Source organism: Cyprinodon variegatus, unplaced genomic scaffold (genome assembly GCF_000732505.1).
Source record: "Cyprinodon variegatus isolate N-32 unplaced genomic scaffold, C_variegatus-1.0 Scaffold117, whole genome shotgun sequence".
In the NCBI taxonomy this organism is placed as follows: domain Eukaryota; kingdom Metazoa; phylum Chordata; class Actinopteri; order Cyprinodontiformes; family Cyprinodontidae; genus Cyprinodon; species Cyprinodon variegatus.
The window spans coordinates 24,893-48,949 of record NW_015150570.1 but is presented as its reverse complement, the minus strand read 5'-3'; the positions used below and the strand labels follow the sequence as shown (position 1 = coordinate 48,949).

At 36.4% G+C, this 24,057-nt stretch overlaps 1 protein-coding gene across 1 annotated transcript in view; it reads left to right on the top strand.

The window, feature by feature from the left end:
- LOC107085141 (plexin-A2-like) overlaps positions 1 to 24,057 on the top strand; it is a gene marked incomplete at its 3' end in the record, with an annotated part of 93,965 nt that overhangs the window by 45,997 nt on the left and 23,911 nt on the right. The window contains exons 5-9 of the mRNA XM_015375320.1: positions 10,651 to 10,751; positions 14,199 to 14,322; positions 14,812 to 14,965; positions 18,800 to 18,896; positions 23,339 to 23,453. Coding sequence (XP_015230806.1) covers positions 10,651 to 10,751; positions 14,199 to 14,322; positions 14,812 to 14,965; positions 18,800 to 18,896; positions 23,339 to 23,453 — 591 coding nt within the window. The remainder of the gene's footprint in view (positions 1 to 10,650; positions 10,752 to 14,198; positions 14,323 to 14,811; positions 14,966 to 18,799; positions 18,897 to 23,338; positions 23,454 to 24,057) is intronic.

The following is a 24,057-nucleotide window of genomic DNA, read 5'->3' as shown; positions in this document are numbered from 1 at the left end:
CAAGTCACTTTGAAAGCAAGCGTTCAGAATACTGATGTGCCCTTGAGCGAGTTGCTGAATATGTAGCATGGAAATGTGGAGTAGAAAATCTATTTGATGCTAAAATTATTTTCTGTTTATTAACTGTATTTGGTACTCGGTCAATGAAATTAAGAAACATTTACAATAATAATTCCTCTATTTTCTATTGAACCGTTTTGCCTGGTTTCAACAAATCAGGAAGCTGCAAATAGAAATGTTTGCTTTCTTCAGAATTTCTGCTGGAGCAGGTCTTTGCAGTTTAAAAACTAGCAGTTAAACTAATTAAAATGAAAAAGAAAGAATTAAAAATGAGGAAAAAAAAACAGATGTTAATGGCTTATCAGTAAAACAAAGAGAGGACATTTAAATTCACGGCTACAGAAGGCATTGTTAAATATGTAGGTTGTGTGTGAGTGGATGGACCACTGCTCTAATTACTTATCCAAGCGAATCAACTTACAGAGCGTGCATCTTTTGTAAGTGCTCCTGACATACAAACCGTGGAAAGCCACTGAAGGCTGTTTTTTTTTTCTGGGTGATTGTGTCCTCCTCTTTTGCTCTTCTCTTGGCTCACCATCATAGGGGCAAAAGGTTGTTGCCTGACGATATTCTCTGCCCTCACTGCAGATAAGAGAGAACATTGGTAATCACTTTCAACTCCCATCAAGTGATTATTTTGGCACGATGGCCTGCCACTGTGAAATGGGATTAGGTTTCACTGTGGCCAGAAAAAGCCCCTATCACCGTTCTCTGCTGGAATCTACCGAGGAAGAGTCACAAGACAGAGAGCCAAAGGCCAGCCGGGGCAATCACAGCAGCGCCGCTTATTAAAGAGCAGCTCAAACTCTTTTCACGTGTATGGAAATTAACTTTAAAATCAATTTATCTTTAAAGGTATAAAGTTTAAGGGAACAAGGGATGTCATCAAGGAAGCTTGGGGGGAGAATAAAGACAAACTGTGTGGAGTACAATTTTCTAAAACAAATCAAGGCACTTCTTGTGTTTGTGATTGACTGGAAGAGACAGAGCATCACTTATTGATGAGCTCTGGTTGTTCAAGGAGAGATGCAAGCTTCCTTCAAGGAGATTGCTTGCTACTTTCTCTGCTCATATCTCCCTCTGTGGTGCATAATAACCAAGCAGGAGACCAAAAAGCCAGCTTGACCGAGCTTTTTCCTCTCAATATTAGAACAGCTTTGGCTTTGTAGCCCTCACAAGCTTTGAGGGGAGGAAAGCCTTCCTCCTTTTGTCTCCATCTCCATCTTTGCTGAACACTCCCCAAAAGACTCTCCTGCAGCTCTGTTAAGGAATCCCCCCCAAGAGATGGAGCTTCACTCACAGATTCCCCACATCTCTAGTGGATCCCAGTTATGAGAGATTTTCAGATTGGTGGAAGCCATGATGAGGAATGACGACCAAGGCAGAGAAAGATCAGCCGACCCATGTGGAATGACAATGAGCTCCTCCGTCTACCGCCGTGTTGAAACAGGCAGGTCTAGCATGATGATGAAGGGTGAGGCAAAACAGGCTGTTTATGTGTGGATATACAGTAAGGGTGTTTTTCTCAAAGACAATGTGGAAGAAATTGCGATGTGAAAAAAGGTCTAACAGCCTTCTATGGTTTTTTTTTCATTATGTCCCTGTAGTTTGATCATGTCTAACACCAAGAACATGTTGAATCCAAACACATGACTCAGAGAGTTTAATTCCTCTGTCTGTGGTTAAGGTCTTTTAGCCACAGAGTAAACTGGAGGATGCGTCAAGTTATTTTTTTTCCCTGGAAAATCTCACAGAATGCCACAGAAATGCTGAATAATTGCTTGAAATACTATGCATACAAATCTTCATCCTCTTAAACTCAATCTTTTTTCTTTTTAGAACCCTCTGTGATCTTTTTTAATTCTCCCACAATATCCGCTTGAATGAACTCTTCTAAATATCAAAACCGTGTTTCTCTAATGAAATATGACACTCTTCATTTGATCTGGACAGTATGTGTGTTAGGGAGCACACAATAAGTTTCTAAAAGTTTCCTTCTTTTCACCACAATGCTATGCTGTTTTTGGTTAGTCTTTACAAAGAAAGGCTCCCATCTTCCAACCTAAAAAAGAAATGGGAAAGAAACACTGAAGGACTCATGAATGAGACATGATCAAAAAAAGCAAAACTCCAACTATATATCAAAAAAGGAAATAAACAATAAAGCCTGTCAATATCAGATATAATTGTTTTGTAAATTTTGAGATAAGTCCATCATTGCTCTTCTCATTTTTCTTCTATACTTTGTGCAAAGTTTGATAAGAAAAGTTTTACTTAACAACCAGTTAGCTGTTCTGTGTTTCACACAATTTAATCTTAAGTCTATCTATCTATCTATCTATCTATCTATCTATCTATCTATCTATCTATCTATCTAATGCAATTATATTATAATTATTATAAATACAGCTTTTATTATTATAAATCCTGTTTAAACCAGGTTGTCTCCCTGTTTGACTGTCCAGGTAAAATCAAATGATAATTTTTACAGTTAGCAATCCATACATTTAGAACTTTAGTATTGACTTGAACCTTTTTCAATGTCTATTAATTTATAAATTATTTGGAAAATTACAGCATTTTAAATTAAGAAGACAGAAAAGCTCTGAATGTTAACAATAAAACTTCAGATTGGCTTTTTTTCTTTCTTTTTTTCTCCTTGGCTGCTTATGTTTCATTTTCTTACTTTATTTCTCTTATATTCAATTTTATTCTTTTTCTATGTTGTCTTTTTAGGATTTTAATTCACTGTCTTCTGTTCTGTAGCAAAACAGCATATGCAGCTAAAAGATTGACTTTACTTTTATTCCTAATTTGTGGCCAGTTCCTGTAGTCCTTACCTGTCTTACTTCTACTGCTTTTATTCGGTGATTTGAGCATGAGTCATCCCACCATTTACTTTGTTGCTTAATTAGAGCTGCTGATTCTAGTTTCCAATGTTAAGCTCTCATCACCGACTACTACTGCAGACCCCATCTTTGTTTAAATCAATTAGTTCAAGGCAATTTCACCTGTTTTTCAAAGAGCTTTGTATATTTGATTAGATCTGCCAAGATGAGCTTAACTACGGTAATGTAATCAGCTCTTGCAACTAATGCAAAAAAATTACTGTTTCTTCTAACTAACTGTTATTATATATATATATATATATATATATATATATATATATATATATATATATATATATATATATATCTTTTAGTTTGTATCTGATTCAGTTTTGCATATGTAGCTTTACTCCAATTAAAATATGATATAAATATCAGGGATTCCTAACATTTATGAGCAGAATTCAGCTCCAGCTGGGCTGGAAAAGTTTGCTAATCTAAAGTAAGAATAAGCATTAACAGATTGTTCTAAGTTTCTGGCTCATTGTGGTTGTTTGCTAAGCTTCAGGCTTCCAAAGTCTGTTAAAGAAAACAGCCAATATGCTGTTCTCCATCTGTACATCTGAACACTCTGATTAGGCGAGCATGCAGCGCATTTATCTGTGGATATAAAATAGGAGTTTGCTGCATCACCAGCACTCTCTGTTTTCACCTCTGTTTTTCACCATATCCTTTCCTCCCAGTCTCTGATATGATGTAACATTAGATTACTACGTATTGTAGATTTTCATACAACATTTTCAATATTGTAAAAACAGGTCAGGTTTATTGAAGCTGCTGCTTCACTGGTACCTCTTACTCTCATCTAATTCAAACTTTGATGATAATAGAATCACTTTTTACAAAGACATCAAAGTTACCTAGTTCTTTATGAGGTGTTACTTTTCAATGTGACTTTGGCGTAATGAAAAATATTGAATTTTGGGAATTTCACTTCACACTATAATCCATCCATCCATCCATCCATCCATCCATCCATCCATCCATCCATCCATCCATCCATCCATCCATCCATCCATCCATCCATCCATCCACCCCCCCTTTATTCGGGGCTGGATAGCAGCAGTCTGAGCAGCGATACCCAGACTTAACGATCCACACACGCCGCCTCCAGCTGCTCTGGGGGGACCTCAAGGCGACTCCAGGCCAGCTCAGAGCCATAGTCCCTCCAGCATGTCCTAGGCCTTCCACGAGGCCTCTTCCCCATAGGACATCCCTGGAACACCTCCCGAGGGAGGCGACCAGATGCCTGAGCCACCTCAGCTTGCTTCTTTTGACGTGTAAGAGCAACTACTCTACGACGAGCTCCTCCTAGGTAACTGAGCTCCTCACCCCATCCCCAAGAGAGCATCCAGACACCATGCCAAAACTCATTTCGGCGACTTGTATTTGCGCTCTTGTCCTTTCGGGCATTACCCAGATCTCATGACCATAGGTGAGGGTGGGAACGTAGATCGATTAGTAAATCAAGAGCTTTGACCCACCGACTCAGCTCCCTCTCTTCACCACGACAGTCCGACACAGGTACAGCATCACTGCCAACGCCGCACCGATCTGTCTATTGACCTCTCGCTCCAGCCGTCCCTCATTCAGTAGCTTAAGAACATTTTCCATGAACTGCAAAGTAAAAAACTTACACTAACCCATCCCTTACCCTAAGACCTAAAGAAAGAAAGACAACTATACATGTTACCATACACTTTTAATGCTACTAGCAATAAATTTGTATGCTATTTTTATTTTTTTATTTGTTGCAGGTCATATGGGTGGCACGTGATATAATGTCCGCAACCTGTCATTTACCCTTGGCGTCAATAAATGACATGAAGGGGTATCGCCTTCATGTCAATATGTGATGTGCAGGGAGCTTGGTCTGAAAGCATCAATATTTAATGAGTTGAGAATGTATTGCCAAATTATGTCCCTTCTTAAATGCTGATTTGCTGTTGGTTATCTCAAAGTTTTGATACGTCTTTCATATCAGAACATATCTATATTTGGCATGAGGTTAACATGTGAATGAATTTTCAAGACTGTCAAACCAGGGTAGTAGTCAAGGCCACATAATCCAAGACTAAGTCAAGAACAAGAGCAGAGACTATTGTATCCAATACAGGACAAAGACTATTAGAGCCCGAGATCCGGTTGACGCTAAGACCCAGGCAGGGTGAGACTGAGTCAAGACCAGCACCTCACACTTCATGCAAAAAGTCCTTCGCTAATTAATCTAAAAAACATCAAAACTAAGTTCCATAAAAACAAACAGTTATCAAACATTTAAAGTTGATCAATCAACAGTCCTTTTAAAAATGTGTGCAAAACTACATAGCAAAATGAGAAAAGACAGTCAATTGCAATGCAGGAAAGTGCTGTATTGTGTCGTCAAATATTTTTGTCCAGAGACAAATATTATCAAATTTGCTTACTTCCCTCAAAGTGTTAGCTGCAAAAGGTAACGTTAGCTAGTAGAACAGTCTTGAACACAGCGGAAAAGAACAATTAAATTCTATTCAATTCAAAAACTACTTTATGAATCCCAAACTGAAGTTAGATTTTTTTTTTTTTAATACTTGTTGTTATATTTGCTGAAAGCTGTAGAGAGGAAAGATCTTCTGCAGTGCTCTGTATTCCACCGGGTCTGGAGAGACCTCTGACTGAAGACACTTTGTTGTTGTTAAACAATCATCTGAAGAAGATGCTCACTGTTGTCCACAATGTTCTTCCCTTTATGAAGAATTCTTCTTTGTGAAATCATCTCCAGATGTTCCAGATAAGTTCCTTGAACTGAGCCAACCTTTTTTATCAGCTCGTTGAATTTATTTACAATAAGTAATTTGCTCGGATAACTTTACCCCAACAGGTGATGGTAAATAGCAGTATTTACCATGTAGTAGTAACTGCACATGGGCAGCTAATTTCATATATGCAGCTAATATGCACTAAATCTAAATGTATGGATGTCAAAGAGTTTCAATTCAGTGGTATGTTGCTAACTTTAGCTCACTAGATTATTGTCCTTTATGATTTCTTTCTTTTTGATAAAGTTTGATGTAATTCCCGCCATCTCTGAAAGCAAAGCAGAATATTTATGTCATAATTTGCCTACTTATGGATGTCTCCCAAATATATTCTCCATGATTTACTGTATGCAGTTCAACTGTTTGACTGGAGATTTTACAGACATCCTCTTATCTTGCAACTGCGGCTCAATGTCTTGGAGCACGAGTGAGGAGGAAAGCCATCACAGCAGTAACATAAACATATAATTAGCTACGTCATAGCTTAGATTTGAATCATTGCACTTACATGAAACAAATCAAAAGTTTAAAAAAACAACAACAACTGAATTTAAAGATATTTCAACAGCTTTGGTCTTAGTTGGTGTTGAAAAAAAGCCTGAGTCATCAGTGTCTAAGAGAGACATGACTGGGTAAGTATTTGGTTGAGTCTGAGGTGAGACTGAAACCATAGAGTAGTCTGGAAAACATCTGGCCTTTATTGATGTTGAAATAACTACTGATGACGCTGCAACCTACCTTCTTCAATTTTATGGAATCTTAACCATCTTTTTTTTTATTTCAACCGATTCTAGTATTTTTGTAAAATAGCTAAAAGGGTTCTTGTTGTATTTAGTGAAAGTGAAGAGCTAAGCTCAACCAGTTTACCGGTAGTTATTATCATAACCAGCTAACTTTGTCAACATTACTGTGTGTGTTAAATAACTGAATTAGAAGAGCAATATCTTTACAATTTATGTACCAAAATAACTGACTTGAGTCTGAGACATAATATAAAAAAAGGTTCCCACATTATTTTGTCCAGATATGAGCTGAAATACTCTGCTATCACATGATATTATTATTCTAAAGGATTTACCAAATCAGAGTGAGGGTATAGGATGTCAGCACTGCAGAGCTCTAAATGCCTGTACATTTATCTGGCCTCATTTATAAACTTCCAGTTAATCCGGATAAAACAGTAAAGTGGCGGCAAATTGTGTCCATTAGAAGGCCGCGCTATACTTGGAGGATGTTCCAGATGTTGTGAGGAATAATTTTCTCATTCAAAATGCTCCAAAGCTAAATGTAATGCTGTGCTTATCCAGCTCAGCTGTGACTGGCGCTGTTGAAAGGCATTTAAAAGGAAGCAGCTTCAGATGAATTATTATTGGTTGCAGAATTTGTTTGGATTGATTGATTTCTTCTGGGAAAATGGAAACTATAAAACTGGCTGCAGAGTGGCGCAGTTTGTAGCACTGTTGCCTTACAGCAAGAAGGATCCAGGTTCGATTCCTGTCTCTTTCTGCATAGAGTTTTCATATTCTCCCCGTGCATGTGTGGGTTTTCTCAGAGTACTCTGGCTTCCTCTCACAGCCTAATATCACAGGCATCTCTAAACTGTCTTTAGGTGTGAGTTTGTGTGTCCCTTTATTGCCCTGCAGCAGACTGGCGACCTGTCCAGGGTGTACCACACCTTTCAACCATAGCCTGCCAGAGATAGGCACCGGCTCCACCACCACACTGACGGAAGATGGATGGATGGATGTTAGATGTGTTGTGTTGTCATAAATGTTTTACAGAGCATTGACATACACAAATAAAATGTATTAAATATGCATGACAGGTGATGTTTTTTGGAGCTGCAAATGTGAACACACAACAGTGCAATTATACATTCTACTGGGATGAGGAAATACTGCAGTCAAAATGCAAATAGATTACATCCTGTCTTTATTAAGGCTAAGGTTATAATTTGCAAATACTCTTTGTTGGTTATTTATATTATTTTTTAAGTCTTTAAAACACTACTAAATTATTTACATTGTAGTAATTCAATGGCCGTATGTTCCTATGCTCTTTTAAAGTAGTCTTAATGAGTTTTTTGTTTCTATGTTTCTTTTAATGTTTTAATGTTTTAACTCCTTTTAAACTCATTATCTACCAAATGGCTATTTTGGTATTTGCTTAAACATAGAAGGTGATTCAAATCAGCTACCACTGAAACCTATAATTAAAAGTAAATGTTTTCAAGGTAAAAGGGAAAAGAAAAAACATTACTTCCCAAATCGCATTTCTTGAGGAACCAAATTATTAGTATTAAAAGCTTCTTCTATGCTACACACAGTTCTAATTAGCATAAGTTATATTGAATCAATGAAAGAAATAGACACAAAGCATCTGAAAAATACTTGTTGAGATCCAGTTTAAACTAGTTTCTAGAACACCCCCACCCTTTGGTATAAGGGTCTCCTCATTGCTGAATCTCTCAGTGCAATCTCAATTAGAGTCAGTTAGGGTTAAGTTTCCTTTGAAGGTTGTATTTCACTTCATAAAATTTAAAATATGACTACATCTGCCCTGGTTGTACAGAAAATACAGTAAACTTACAATAAACCTGAATTGCTTAATGTTGCTTTAGTAAAAAAAAACAAAAACAAAAAAAACAAGCTGTTTTCATTGAACAATATTTTCTCCTTGTAGTTACCATTTTTTGAAAGGGTTCTCAAATATACATAATGCTCTATGAGCTGCGCTTTATTGTTTTTCTTTCTCCTGCATATTAAATACAATGCAACATGCATATATTTAGAATGCAAATGGGAAGCAGTTTGTATATGTATGCACATACCCTGAACTGGTATCCTCACCCCAGCAGGAAACCTGAAGCATACTGATTTCTACCGGTTGTGTGAAGAGCCTTAATGAGTTGTGGTTTTTATTTATATCAAGAGAGTGGATTGTTTGTTGCACACTGTTGGTAAGGTCCTTATGCCATAAGCTGCTGGATCTGATATGCATCACACCCAAGGTTCCAAGAGCATTATAATAACTTACCTGATTTGCACAGTCTGAATAGCTTCAAAGTCACAAACCGGGCTTACATACTCAAACCCATTTTTTCCCAAACCTTTCTTGTTGGACCCATCCCTGTGTTTTAAAAACATTTCTATTCCCCAAAATTTAACCCCCAACGAACTTGCCCAATTTTTGAAAAGATAAAAGCTGCAACTGTGGTACCCCATGCCTTAACAAGGGCCATATTAATACTGCCAAAATGATAATGGACCGCCACAACATTTCAATGGAAGTTTTGTTTTAGTTCCAAATATTATGAAAATTATAGTTCACCTCAATATATGATGATGAGTCCACTGTACCTTTACTATGCAAAAGAAGGGCTCTTCAAAAATGCACACTCAGTACACTAATCTCTCTAAAGGAGACCTTAGGAGACCTTTAATCATTTTGGGTTCAGTTCAATAAGCTCTTGCTCAAGACAGATCCGCTAAACAAATAATACCTGATGTGCAGAGCAAGCATTACATTTTAGTCTTTGTAAGCTCCTAGAAAGCGGATCCATTGCTCTCCCCTTGTAAAGGTCATGCTGTCTACAATCCGCAGACCAACGATGTCAGTTTGGGTGAGCTCTGGACCACCAGTCTTCATAGATTACAGCCCTCAGCCCCTCCCACACTACAAAATCATTTGGCTAATGGAATGCCACGGACAGGCTCTGAACTGCTGTTTAAGAAAAAAAAGGACAGTTATTTGTAGGGAGCAACAGATAATCCATTTTGCCTACACAGACCTGAGAGAGCACCCACTTATGCTATCAAGAGCACCGGAGACACTCTAATCCATAATCCACTCTTCATTTCTGATTGCTTACATCAGGAAATTGTTTGCATCAGATCTACAAACCTAGAATAATAACACAGTAGAAGCCAGACATGTTTTGGCTGCTGCTCTAAATGGCTACGCATGGATGGTGTAAAGGCAGCAACTTCTAGCAGCTAAGAGAAAGCTAATAATTTGCTGGACATTCGTGCAGGACTGGCGTGTATGTCTGCAGTACGTTAAGGTTAAATTTAAGGGGAAGATGACGTATATAAGTTTTCCTTCAGGTTTTTTCATGTACTGGGCAGGAGGAAAATGGGATGGCTGTAAAATGCAGCAGTTGCCAAACTTAGTTGGCCGAAGTTTGAGACTTCTGTTAAAGGGAAATTTTTCAAGAAATCCTTTACTATAAGGTTAAACATAAACTTTGATACTTTCACCAATTATCTGATTTAATTATTCTGTGTTTGCTCCATGGGTGAAATTGCTCCCTCTGCTCTGTATAGTTGCATGCTAATAAATGCAAAATGTCTTGCCAAAGTATTCCTACCCATTGAACAATTTCTTTTAATATTTTGGTACGTTAAATGCATAAAGATTCACAATTATTGGAGGATTTTTTATTTAAATTTCAACATGCACCAGTACATAGTTATGAAGTGGAAGAAAAATGGTTCATGTTTTATAAAATTAGAATGTACTGTGATACACCTAAATAAGAGAGGACTACTAACCCTGAAACCCAGAGAAATAAGGCGACTTTATAGACACTAAAGCATTATGCTGCAGTACATTCTTTAGTTGGTCAAAGTTATAATTTAATATGAATTGAATTACATTAACTGAGCAAGTGTTCCATAAAATCCACAGTTTTTAGATTTTATTTTGCATTTCTGCCTTCATTTTAAGTATAAATTTGTTTTTATCTGGCTATTGTCTTGGCTAAACTTTTACAATAATGGAATAAATAAATATTTAAGTCAGCACTGTACCATATTTAATAGTCTGTTCTCAAATTTGTACTTCCTCCCAGCTGTTATTGACCTCCCACACTTTGTTTTTCTCTTGTCATTCCTCCGTTCCAGGTGGTCCAGGTCCCAGTGGAGTCCTGTGAACAGTATGGTACATGTGTTGAGTGCCTCAGCGCTGGTGATCCCCACTGTGGCTGGTGTGTGCTGTACAACATGTGAGTCTATTCCCTTTATTTTCTCATACCCCCACCAAAGCAGATGGATTAAAATTCTAACGTCACTGTTTACCAAACTGCTTGCAGGAAAGCTGAGCGAGGTTAAGCCCATGATTTGTGCAGTTTGATATAGCACTCCTATTATAGTCTCTGGAGCTCCCCATTAACATCTGGAAAATGAGGGAAGTGGTTTCTGGACTTTGTGATCCATGATAAAGTGCGGCATTTAGGAAAACAGAAGCTGCATGATCTCCAGATTTCATTGTCTGCCAAACGAAAGGACAACGGTGTTAATGGAGGAAAGAGGGATTAGCCTTGCAGTCACAGCCAGCGCAGCAGCTGCACTTTTTACTTACCCATAGAGCATTTTGGACCTGACGGAGCAAGCTTTATCTCCTCCATCTTAATTATCTGACCCCAGGTTAGCTTGCATAACAGTTCGATATGGAGCAAAGGGGATTCAGAAGATTAAAAGTGTGCATTTCTGCAGCAGCCGCTGTGTTTGAAGCTAAATTCAGTCAGGGATTTATTCTTGTCTCATCGTTTCGTTTGCATTCAAGCTAGCAATATCTTGATGATGATCAGCATTATTTAAATTAAAGCCCTCAATGTTATCAAACTTAGAGAATAGAAAAAAATGTTTTAAGATCCAAAATTCTCTGCATAATATAGTGTTTTTTTCCCCCTAAAACTACTTCTGTCTGTAAATCTCATTACATTATTTATTTGATTTAAAGTCATCAGCAAGTGAACAGGCTGCTGTTCCCTCCAGTTTCAAAACAATCTCCCACACTGCAGAGCAAAACTACATTGTTTTTCTGCCCTATTAAATTCAGATTGGAGTCTTTTTCAGCTCTCTGAATGACACTCACAGTGTCATGTTGACTGCTTTCAGCATCTCACTTTCCCACCCGTGGTGATTTGCACCAAAGCACCTTTCTAACAGAGTGGGTAAGGGTTGTTTGTGCACATGTAAAAAGCCTGAAGGGGAAGAAAAGGAACAAATGGTTTGATCAGACAAAAAGAAATGAAAAAACCCACAGTGAATAAAAGAAACAAAATAAAAGGCAATGAAAGAGGGGCAGAGATGAAAGGTGCCTATTTTCTTTGACACTTTTGTTGATGAGCGGTCAGAAGGTGATCTGGGCTTGTGTGCTTCAAGGAGCAGAGCATCAACAGCTGCCTCCGTATTTCTAATCCATCTTTAAAGCGAGCCATAATTACAGCACAAGACTCAGCTTTCTCTCAGGAGGTGCATTTGTATGTCTTACTACCGCCACCTTTTACTATGCATTCAGAGAAAGACATGATAGTTTACATCTAAATAACTCCCTTAGTTTACTATACCAGCTCAGCTTTACAGCTTATGTCTGACATTCAATATTTTCTATCAAAAAGCTGTTTGAAAGATGAACCAGTTTCAAATAGATTAGTATTGGTGAAACAAAAAGTATCTCCAAAGCTAATCCCCCTTTGCAAGCCTGGACAAACTGCCTGACATTTTCAGTATCCACTTGTAGTTTAAGTGTATGTTCAATGGGGCTTTCTTCTCTTATAAAAATCCCTGTGATGTCCTGCTATGCTGCCCATCCTTTAACTCATTACTTTTAATTGTGTTTTAGGATTTAGGATTTAAGCCAATTGCTTTGTATTTAACTCTGAGACAAGCAAAAATTAAAGCCTGTTTAACATACTTTTTTGAGACGGTCAAATTAAAAAAATAACTGGCTTTGTGAGACTGGTTTATGTAATGCTACTGTCCAATGTGTTTCTTATGCAATCAGTTTGTGGAGATAAAAAGTAGGGAAACCCGAAGTGACTGCTTAAGAGTGACTTTAAAGCAGCAAGGATCGGGAACTGAGAGAGCTGATTGGTTGATCCATCACCTAAAAAGTGGAATAAATGAGAACATAAACTTATTTTACAATCATACCGTTATTAATAAAAACACTAGATCAACTTTTTCATCCTTATAAGGGATATAAGGGAATTTAATCTTGGTCTCAAGAGAAACGGTAGAATGGAGTGGGAGACAAACAGTGGTGGAAAGCAAAGTTATTCACACGGAAAAACCCACCTTTTCCCAAAAGAGGACATTGGCTTAAGACTAGAAACTGACTCACATCTTGGCGGCTTCTCATTTGGCCCTAAACTGCTACAGTTCATGTTGAAGGTCATCATTTGAAGAGAAGAGCTCCAAAGGATACATATCATCTGTAGGATGTGAAGATAAAATCTTGAGGTTCCCAAACTAATTATCCTCCTTTCTACACTCCTTGCAATAGTTTCCAAGAAGAATAAAAACAAGATAAGAGACAAAATGCAGCCCTTGTTGACTCCCATTAGCACTGGGAACAAACTTGAATTTACTCAGAGACTTTTGCACAATCCAGTTTATGAAATAAGAAAAGGGCATTTCCAACATAGGGTCTGAGATGGACTGGGAGCTTTTCTACTGCAGGGAGTGGATGGATGGATGGACTTATTAAATACTGGCCTAACACATATTTCCCATGCATTTTTAACATGGGAGCACTTTTGGTTGTCAGCAGTGGTCAATCAATGAGTTGTTGAGATGATTTACAACCAGGAGAGGTCACATGTCTATTAAAAGGCCAACACGGAGACACCGGACCGACTATCATGGGGCAACACAAAATAAACTTGTGGAATTTTAAAAGAATACAGATGCCTTTCCGTTTTTTTTATGCTAATGGATGATGAAGCATTAAAACAACAACTAATGAGCCCACCTGCATTGTCTCTCCATTGCCTTAAATAGTCTGTGTGCTGCATAACAGCTGCGGTTAAGGGGCCAAACTTCCAGCGCAGTCTTACAGATGTGACATCAATTGACGCTGCATTCGTACCCTACAGCTCTGATCAGTTGTTTCAGTGGTAGTAGAAGACTTGCTTGGCATGGTGCTTGTTGCTGCTACAAAATATGATCTGTGGTATTGTAGCGAACAGTTACGTAAGAAATAGTGCAACATCACTGGTGGCTGCAGTTACCCGCAGCGCCAGTTGTGTCACTAATGAGTCTCTTTCCTTATCCTTTAAAGACAATTTATAGTGGCCAGTTAAAAAAAACATGCATGCATTTGTATGCCTTTTGAATGTGGGAGGAGGCGGATATATGACATCTACCAGAACTTTAAAGCTGCTTTAATGAAACTCAAATGCTTATGTCAGCGTAAAAAAAATAACTTGTGTGAAATCTGATCCTCTTTACATATTAATATCCACCTGAACAGTGGAGATAAATAACAAACAGTTGAGGCTCTATTATGAAGATAGCTGTAGCCCTGCATTGGTCAGCACTTACTTTCAATTATGCTTTTTACATAAACAGTGCTGAGCTTGACAGAGAAAAAAAAAAAGAATCCTACAAGCATTGCTTTTTTTTAGACTCAGATATATTTAAATCATATATTTTTCCCCCCACAGGTGTTCAAGGAAAGATCGGTGTCTGAGGGCAGAAGAAAGCTATCGCTTCGCAACTGACATTGACCGCTGTGTGAAGGTTATTGCTCACCCGGACAGTATCGCTGTATCAGCACACAGTGTCCCAGTAAGTCTACTTATCATTCCAACCAATCGCTGCCCAGTCACTTCCCTCAAAATGCTATTGTTTGTAAGCAATCACCTTGAGTAGCCTTGTGGAGCCTTATGTACATTTAAGTCTAGACCCAACAGATATTAGCTTTGTGAGAAGTGAAGTGCAACAGGAGGTAGCTTCTCCCTGTGGGGCATCTATTGGATTTGTTTTGGTTTAGCTGTATTGGTGTATGAGGCCCGAATTTAATGCATTGGAAACTTAGAGATCAGGCAAGAAGCAGATTTTTTTCATTTAGCACACAGCTGAGAATAAAAATATATGGAAAGGAGTCAGCTTTTTAAAATGGCTTTTATCTAAGGTGTTTTGAAGCGTTTATAACGTACATTATATAAAGTTTGAATCTTATATTCATTAATCATTAATGTTGATTTTGTGTTATCTTTTCTAGTAGTACAATTTGTTGCCATCATAAAATCAGACTCTGTGCAATATTTTTTCTAGCTCTTGCTGGAGGTGAATAATGTTCCAGATCTTTCTGCGGGAATCACCTGTTCATTTGGCCAGCAGGCCCAAGCAGAGGGCCACGTAAATGGGAATAGAGTCATGTGTCTCTCCCCAGCCGCAAAGGAAGTTCCCCAGATACCGGAGGGACGAGGTGAGATCAGATAATAGATCTAGAAACTATGTGGCCTGACTTGTTGATCTAATGGATGTCACTATTTATAAGCTGTTGACATAAACCATTTTGATTACACATATATTTTTATGAAACTATTTTATTTTAATGAACTTTTTAACACAATTTATGATGGCCAGTATATAGATTGAAATTATTGATTGTTTTTTTTATCTATTCTGCTAGCATCAAATTGCCTTAAGATCTACTTGAAAATTGTTGGCTTAGTTTTGATTTGTAGACATCACAGGAGTACATCTCTTTGGTTTGGGAGTACTCTGTATGCATTAATGATGTGTTGGTCTGATTTAAGCAGTAGGAGGGAAGTTTGTAGATAGTGTGGAGATTCCTGGAGATCGGAATTAGTGTAATTTATCATCTGCACATGTGAGTACACAACACACCCCTGTAGTTTGTCTCCAGTAATTTGTTAGTTGCGTCTCAGCTACGCTTTTAAGGCAAACATGATACAAAAGGCATATGATTTGCCGAGATAAGAGCCGAGTTATGGGATACATTGAATTCTATCAAAGGCCAAAGTTGTTAGATTCTACTTTATTACTGTAGCTTATGATAAAAACAGTTTAAAGTTTGTATGTTTTTTTTAATATATATTTTTGATATATGACAAAATGTGGTTGCGAGAGAGGGGTAAGACATACAGCAAAAGGTGTCTAGGTTATTACTCAAACCCTGAACAGAGCATTAAAGAACTAAAGCCTCTGGATATGAGATGTGCGCTCTACCCCTCTGCCAATGCTGTTTGGGTTTTCTGTTGTGAAGCAAACAGTGTTGTTTTGTCAACGATGAAGATGACAAAATCATTTTGTTGACTTCTATTTAATGTTGATAACGAAAAACTGACAAGCTAAACATGGATCTTTTTATGACTAAAACATGAATAGTCATAGGTTTGGGTTTTCGTTGACGAGACTATATAAAAATAAGCGGGTCGTACGTTTGTCAGATGTTTAAACTTCATCATTGTGCTGTAATCTGCTAGGCACGGTCAGCTGTGCTGCTGGATCTTGTTTGATCCTGCTGCCCACCATAAGTGCAGCACTACACATTCTGCATGTATATAGATGGATCATGGCAGCAGCGGCAGAGTCTGAGAAAATAACCCGGAATGGACAAATTAGTTTGATCTTCCATCTGTGCTTGTGCAGAAATGCAACTTTGCGCTTGCAGAGTCCACGCTCCACTCGTATGGCTCTTCCTGCTCTCGCTACTTAATAAACTATGTGGCTGATCATCCTCTGCCAAGCTTAAAAAATCCCTTTACTATCAATATTTTATTTCTTCCAAATCAGAAGAGGTGGTACAAAACATTCTTTAATTTCTACCAAAAGGAGTCCCTAAACTATATCCGGAGAAAATATTTTATTGCATACTGTTTATTTTTGGATAAAGAGCCAGGTGAAAAGGTACATAGATCTTTGAATATTTTTCTCTCATTGTTCTTATGTCTATGTATTTAAATATGATGTAAATGTTTCCTTGGATTGTAATGAAAATATTTTTCTCTGTTTCATGTAAATATGTCAATATTTTAGTTAGCATATTCAGTCAATTTAGGTCTGGATTGTCATGGCATTAAAAGGTAATTATGAAGGTTCTCTCTGTATTTTTTTTATATGAGAACCCTGTGAATTTAAATCTACTTTGACCCCTGAGGAGCAGTAACTAAGGGGCAAATTCTCAGAAATAAAGCAAAAATAGCCAAAGTAGTTTTTGTTCTTTGCTTTTTTTTGAGCAATGAAGATTTCATTGATCTTTTTGTAATGCATAATTCATAGTAGATCAGGAAGTATTGTTTTTTGGATGGAAACATTTTATGTCTAAAACCATTCCTTTATTGTACATTTTGGTAGCTTGTCTGTCTGCTATATTGACCAATATGATGTGTTGAACTAGATCCACTATTTTCACAGCTTTTGTGAGATACTTTTTTTTTTTTTTTTTCAAAGTAGAGCATTAATTCTTAAAAAAAAAAGTTTATTTGAATTCTATAAATCAAAATTCTGCCTAAAACCAACAAAAACTGTCACATATCGTAATCACTAAAATGTGACTAAGACTAATAATAGTTTTCGTCCTGAAGACTAAGACTAAATCTAAGATGGCTGCAAAAAACAACACTGGCAGCGAAGCAACAAAGGCACAATGTATGATAAGCAGCTAAAGGGACCACATCCAGGTGCTACAGATGAGCCAGTGGTGAAGATAAAACCTCCATAGTTTTTAGTAAAGCTGCTGAATGCTAATTAACACCCTATTTTATCCGGATGCATGATGTATTATTGTTGTGTCTGGTAATGTGCATACTATGTTTAATCCATTAGCTTTACTCTGACCTATGACTTCACCCTTTAGGTCATATTGTGAAAATAAATGAATCCTAAAATAACAGAATTAGCTGATGCATATAGTTTATAAATACAGATTATTTGAAAGCTACAATCTGAATTATAAAAGTTTGGGAAGAAAATTTGTATTTCTCATCAGTTCAGGACAACACTAAGTCATATTTTTGTAAATAAAACATGAAGATTTTACATAAATTTTATGTTGAAAATATAAAATTTTCCACTCCTAATGCCATATAATAAATGTAAATTTGTGTTGTAAAAAAAAAATATATATAAAAACTTAATAGAACATTTTTTTTCTTTCTTTTTGAGAAATTCATAGTTTACATTATTAGTAAAAGTAGATATTATTTTAGATCTAATGTTCTTAGGTGTCACCCTAAATTAACATTTAGATATTTTATGCTGTTCATTTATACCACTTCTCATTTATTCATACATAACTTCAAAGAAGTTGAATAAATAATTTCTAAAGTCATTTTCAGATCCTACTTAACCATCTACAAACTTTATTCACTCCTACTGCTTAAATCAGATCAACAAATTGTTAAGGCATACAGAGTACTCCGAAACCCAAGAGATGTTCTGTTCTGCTGTCTACAAATCAAAACTAAGCCAATAATTTTCAATTAGATCTTAAGGCACTTTGCTGATAGCAGAATTTGAGAAAAAAACAAATAAACCAATCAATACTTTCAATCTATATACAAATACCAACTATAACAGCCTGCCAGGCATGGAATTTTATTTCTCACCAGCAATGAGATTTCTAAAGAAATGATGGGTGAAAATATTCAAGAACATCAAATAAAGAAGGATTAATCTCTCAGATCCTGTTTTTGTTTGGTTTTACTTCCCCTTTTCTTAATTGCATGAATTTGAGATATTGTTCCTCTGCAGGGATTTTTTTTAGAAGAATTCTTTAGAAAATTTGTGAAAAAAAACTCTATAGTGAAACATAAAGGAAAATAAATTACATCATACAACGTTTAGAGAGTCACATAGGCTTATAATAAAAATGAGCTAAATGAAGCAAAGTTGAGTTTTTGCAAAGTTCTACAAAGAGGATTTAGATGAATTTTAGAGGTTTTAAATGTCATATTGGCACATTCAATGTAAATAGATGTTGTTTTCTATTTTGTTTCCTTTTTAATATATAGTAATTCAGGTGAGGAAAAGGTTCTCTGGATTTCCCTTCACCCATTTAAAGAAATCCTTGTTTTTGATTGAAGGTTTGACAGCAGCTTTATACCAGGATCCTTTCAGGAGCCAACAGATCGCATTGTTTTTTTGCTCTAAAATCATGAAAAATTTACAAATTTCTCCTCATTCAAAATTCTTTTCATCACTTTATGTTTTGGCTCTCTAACTCATATTTTTTTTTTTTTCAGTTTTTCCTTCTTTTTCAACAAACTGGGCTTTTTTTTAACCTCTTTTTCAGACTGGGCTGGTGTGGAGCTTCGTCTGAATTCCAATGAGACAGGTCAAATGGTCGCCAGCACGGAGGTGAAGTTCTACAACTGCAGCACGCATCAAATGTAAGTCCAGGCAGACACACGCCCCGTCCCTCCCCCCCTCTCTCTTCCTCCCCCACTTTTGATTTGTTCGATAGATGGAGGAGAGCAACTTAATTTAGGGCAATGATGTACTGATGCTTCCAACCCCACTTAAGATTGTGCTGTTAGATAACCTGGGAGTTCAATTTATCTGTCAGGTTCCATTTAAATCAACATGAAGCATTTGTCATGGCCAGTTTATTTTGAATTTGCTTTAAGTGGCAGTTTGTGGGCTTACTGCTTACAGATTTAAATACAGATAGCAAGTTTGATTTAAAACAGTACAAACATTTATACACATTTTTTTCCCCTCGAATTTCCTTTTTTCCTTTTAAGTAGTATAAAACCAATCCCATGACCCATTTTAAGGATTCGTGTTCTTCGGTACTGCAGAGCCCTTCTGCTCACAGCTGATTTCCCAATGCTAAATTCAAGTACATCACTGGATTATCTTAGATCCTGTGCACAAACAACCATCAGTTTTTAGTTAAAACCTCCTCCTTATGAACAGAACAACAGAAGAAATGTTAAAAGTAATTTCCAGCTAGTACTGGGTAATAAATTGCATTAAAATGTGGTTTGCTCCAAGTAAAATTTGTTGCACCAGAGTTTCCTCGTATAGGAAGATTCAGATTTTCCTATATACATAACAATGGAGACAAGGCATGTTTTTAAAACTACTTCATTCTGGAACATGTTTTCCAATCTTGCAGAGTTTAGAGAGAAGGTCCAATCTATGGTGTACACGACCTAAAATCTTTTCACTGAACACAATGAAACCTTTTCTGAAAAAAAAAACGTCCTTCCAAATTTACTTTTAAATGAAAAACAGTTTGAAATGAAAAACCTTTCTATATTCCCAAATGTCTGTACTGTCTTATTTAAAACATAGAATAAATAAATTAATCAGTGTTTATTTTGAGCCATAATTAAAAATTATTGATCTGTGTTTGTGAACCTTCTTCTCATTTATCATAAAAAAAAAAAAGTTAAACTCCAGTCAGCTCTTCAGTGGCCTCTCTCTTTATGTTTTTCTTAAATGAAATATTTAAAATCGAAGGATATTTCAACCAAAGTACTTTTAATATTTCCAACCCTAAAAAGCGTGTACTTTTCCATTTTTATGTTTTTAAAAACAATAAAGAAATATAGGGATATAGGCATGCAGTTTTATCCCAAAATGGAAAAAAGAAATATTTTCCCTTTGTTTAAAAACCACATGTTTAACTCCATGTGTACTGAAATGATCACCATTTAAATCACCAGCTTTGAAATTGACAGAAAACCAAAAGTCCAGCTTTATCAGTATTTTCTAGTAACAATGAGCTCATAGTATGCAAATCCTGATGCTATCTGATCAATACTAAAATCTTCTCCTAGCTTAATTTGATTGAGTTCTTTGAGAAAATAATTTTAGGCTTCATTATTTAACAATCGATGCAACATTCTAATAACATTATACTGGCTTTTAGAAATTGCTTCAAAGACTGCTAAATGGACAAGCATTAGACTCACAAACCCCCTCTGACCTGACTTTGTCTCAAGGGAACTTGCCTCAGAAAATCATAAGACCTTATTTTTTTTTGTCCTTCTCTAGTGCCTGGAGGGCAGGTAAAACCGTGTAAATTAAAGAGCACTTTATTTAAATGCCAGCCAATATAAGCTCTCTAACTCGGCCGGGGAAGCTGTTTTGACTACGAGCAATTTTGCAAATGTCAACTGTATTAATCACAACAGTAAACTGTGACAAGAGGCTTGCATTGTGCATAACAATTACATGCAAGAACAACAGCGGATCTTATTAGGATGAACGTTAATTAGTTGTATGTGTCACTCTTAAAAGAACGTAACCTTCTAGGTTTTTCTAAGAAACAACAGATTTCAAACTGTCATGAGTCCAAATCACGTTACTTCAATTGTCCACCTTACCTCTCTGCCACACTATGCTGACGGCACCACAGCGTAAAACCAGAGTAAACAGGAGTCCCTGATAGAAAGAGCTTTTTGAATTAAGTTCACTTTAATTTACATATGTTCTGTTTACTTTATCTAAAATATAAACACCACAACATACCCATAAGTCATTAGAGGAAAACAGTTGTATGCTCATTACATCTGCTCCTCACCAATATGGCCTCCATTAGCTGCAGGGTGACCCCGTATACTCGAGTGATTAATATTTTACACCAAACATGCTCCTAACCCTGCACCTCCTTTCCCATCTCCCTCTCTCCTACCTTCACCTCAGCATCACATCAGCCTCCATAATTAATTAACCAGTGTTTGCTGCTCCCTGCCAGTCCAGCTCCACAGTAGAGCTGCACAGCCCCTCCCACCTCTCACCCAATATTATCTTTTTCTTGTATAGCACTTTTAATGTCCATCCTAGCCTAGGGCCGCTAATTATTGTCAAAATGTAATTATGTTGCTCTACATTTATCAGTATTTATTTGTCAGTATGTGCTGCAGAATTAGAAGCCTTCAGGTGGTTTATGTCTTTCTAAAAGTTTCATACCATTAAATATTTTGAATACAAGAAACAGATATAAGATCAAGGATTACATGATTATTTGTCTCCAGGAAATAGACATTATCTTATGGACTTCTTCAAATCACATCAATGTCTTGTTTAATCAAGTTGGTTGATGTTTAGCAACAATAATCCATTATCGACCCTTTCTCAGAACCAATTAAATCAGAGCCAAGGACGTATCATTTTAACCCTTTATACGGCACTCAGGGAAATCAAAAATCTAAATTTCAGGCCTACATTTAAATTATTATTGAAGGAAGGGAGGAAGGAAACCTTGTTACTTTTTAATCTTTAAAAGTATATATCTGTCCGTCTGTCTTTCTATCTATAAAAAGAAAAAAAAAGAAAAAAATATATATATATATGCTTTCCTGAGATAATCCATCCCACCGCACAGGTGTGCCATATCAAGATGCTGATTAGACAACATGATTAGTGCACAGGTGTGCTTTTGACTGCCCACAATAAAATGCCACTCTGAAAGGTGCAGCCTTGGTTTTTAATGGTTGGTATCTGGTTTAACCAAAAGTGATGTGTTTATATTTTTGTTAAGTGTACATAGATATAGATAGATATATGGATATAGATATACATGGAAAAAATCGAGATCAATGTTGTAATCAGAAATGGTACCTTGCCCCAATATATACAAAATCATAACAAAAGTGCTTCTATAAGAAATTAATTTCAAACACATTTTTGCTCTTACAATATAACCTGAGAACAACTATATTTATATATATATATATATATAAAACAATATATAACAATTTTATTTATCTTAGAACTTTTTTAGCTTTTTTAAACTTCTTTTATATTATGATTCAAATTATCTGGCCAAATGCTCAATTTATAAAGCGTGTGCAAAACCAAAAACGTTAACTTGCCCTATAAAGTTAACTACTTTCATTGATAATCAGATGACACTGTCAAAAAATAGAAAAACTATAATCTGAAAGGTTTAAAAAAGGCTTGTCGGCGGATAAAAATGTCTTGCCCAATAACGCAACAATGGGGACAATGAGGTGCTTCTCAAACTAAAATTACAGTTTACAGAATTAACACAACCTTCTGAGCCACTGTTTAATATTTCCCTATGATTTGAAATATGGCATGACAATTATTTTTACAATTTTGATAATCAATAGTAAAAAATTGCATTACAGCAGTCAAAACCTTTTTACTTGCTGAGCATCACTTTCAATGTTTTCACCAGTATTTAGATAATACTGATTTATGATGAGCTCTTCATGTTGGTTTAGTATGAAGATTACTTTAATCTTAATTCTAGGAGTACAGGCAGCTTTTGAATGTTTTTGCGGCAAACAAAAAACCGTGATGCTTCACCCCCTCCACCCCAGTAGAGATATAGGTTTGGGAAAATGTTAACAAATGTCGGTCACCCCTTCCTTTGAGACCGTTCACAGTGTGGATGATGTCACTCCTTAAGATTCAGTGGTACACATGTAAAAACTCTAATAACAGAAGGTTATCAAGTCTCCATAGCAACTAGGGTTTTTATGCACGTCTTTCGCAGAGTTGTCAATAATTGGAAATGGTAGAGTTTATTGACAAGATAAAGTCATCTTACATCTAACAAGGACATTTTAAGTCCTTCATACTTAATAGTTGTGTGGCACGGTGATTAACCTGTTTAAAGTTCACTTTGATTGCAGAAGATTTATCCAATAAGCCTGCTTTCTCATGGTCATGTTTTATCATCTCCGGAATAAAAATGACATTTATACTTTGTGATTATAAATCATCAGGGGGGAAAAAAATCATTACTCTGAGTCAAGCTTTTGAAAACGGTCTGGAAGATGAGTTGGACTCATAAAGATCTGCGTATTTGTTTTGCAGTATGTAGTAACGTGGTTATTTCTTTGCACAGGTGTCTTTCATGTGTAAAGAGCACATTTCGTTGCCACTGGTGTAAATACCGCAACCTCTGTACTCATGACCCAAGCAGCTGTTCTTTCCAGGAGGGAAGAGTCAACGCTTCAGAGGTATAAAAACACAGAACAACTCCATTTCATCTAAACAGTGATTTTGGGAATATCATGAATCTGCTGATATGTTAACCATAAAGGAAATGAGAAAATGAATTCTCCAAACAAAGAAACAACCAGATTTAAAGCTTATTGCTGTGATTCTGACCAGGAGAGCTCATAAAGGGATGCTATAAGCTTGTGATAACACTGCCAACATGATTTTTTTGAGCAAATACTCATAATGTCTTTGTTTTTAGAATAATCCATCCAAAAAACCAAACAAAACAAACAAACACAAAACTTCTGTCTGAGATCCTTACTTATTGCATCGGATAAATCCCTGCTCCAAGTGAGTTATTTTCATGCAGATACACTTGCCCCATACACCCTTTTAATCCCTGTTCTACATTGGTTTCTATGCTTATATAACGGGGTGGAAGCTTATAAAAGAGACACAAACAAATATGTTGAAAAGGTTTTGCAAATGCAATGCAGTATTTCTGCATGTTTACAGCTGAAACCACATGTTTTATATACAGATATGATAGATAGATAGATAGATAGATAGATAGATAGATAGATAGATAGATAGATAGATAGATAGATAGATAGATAGATA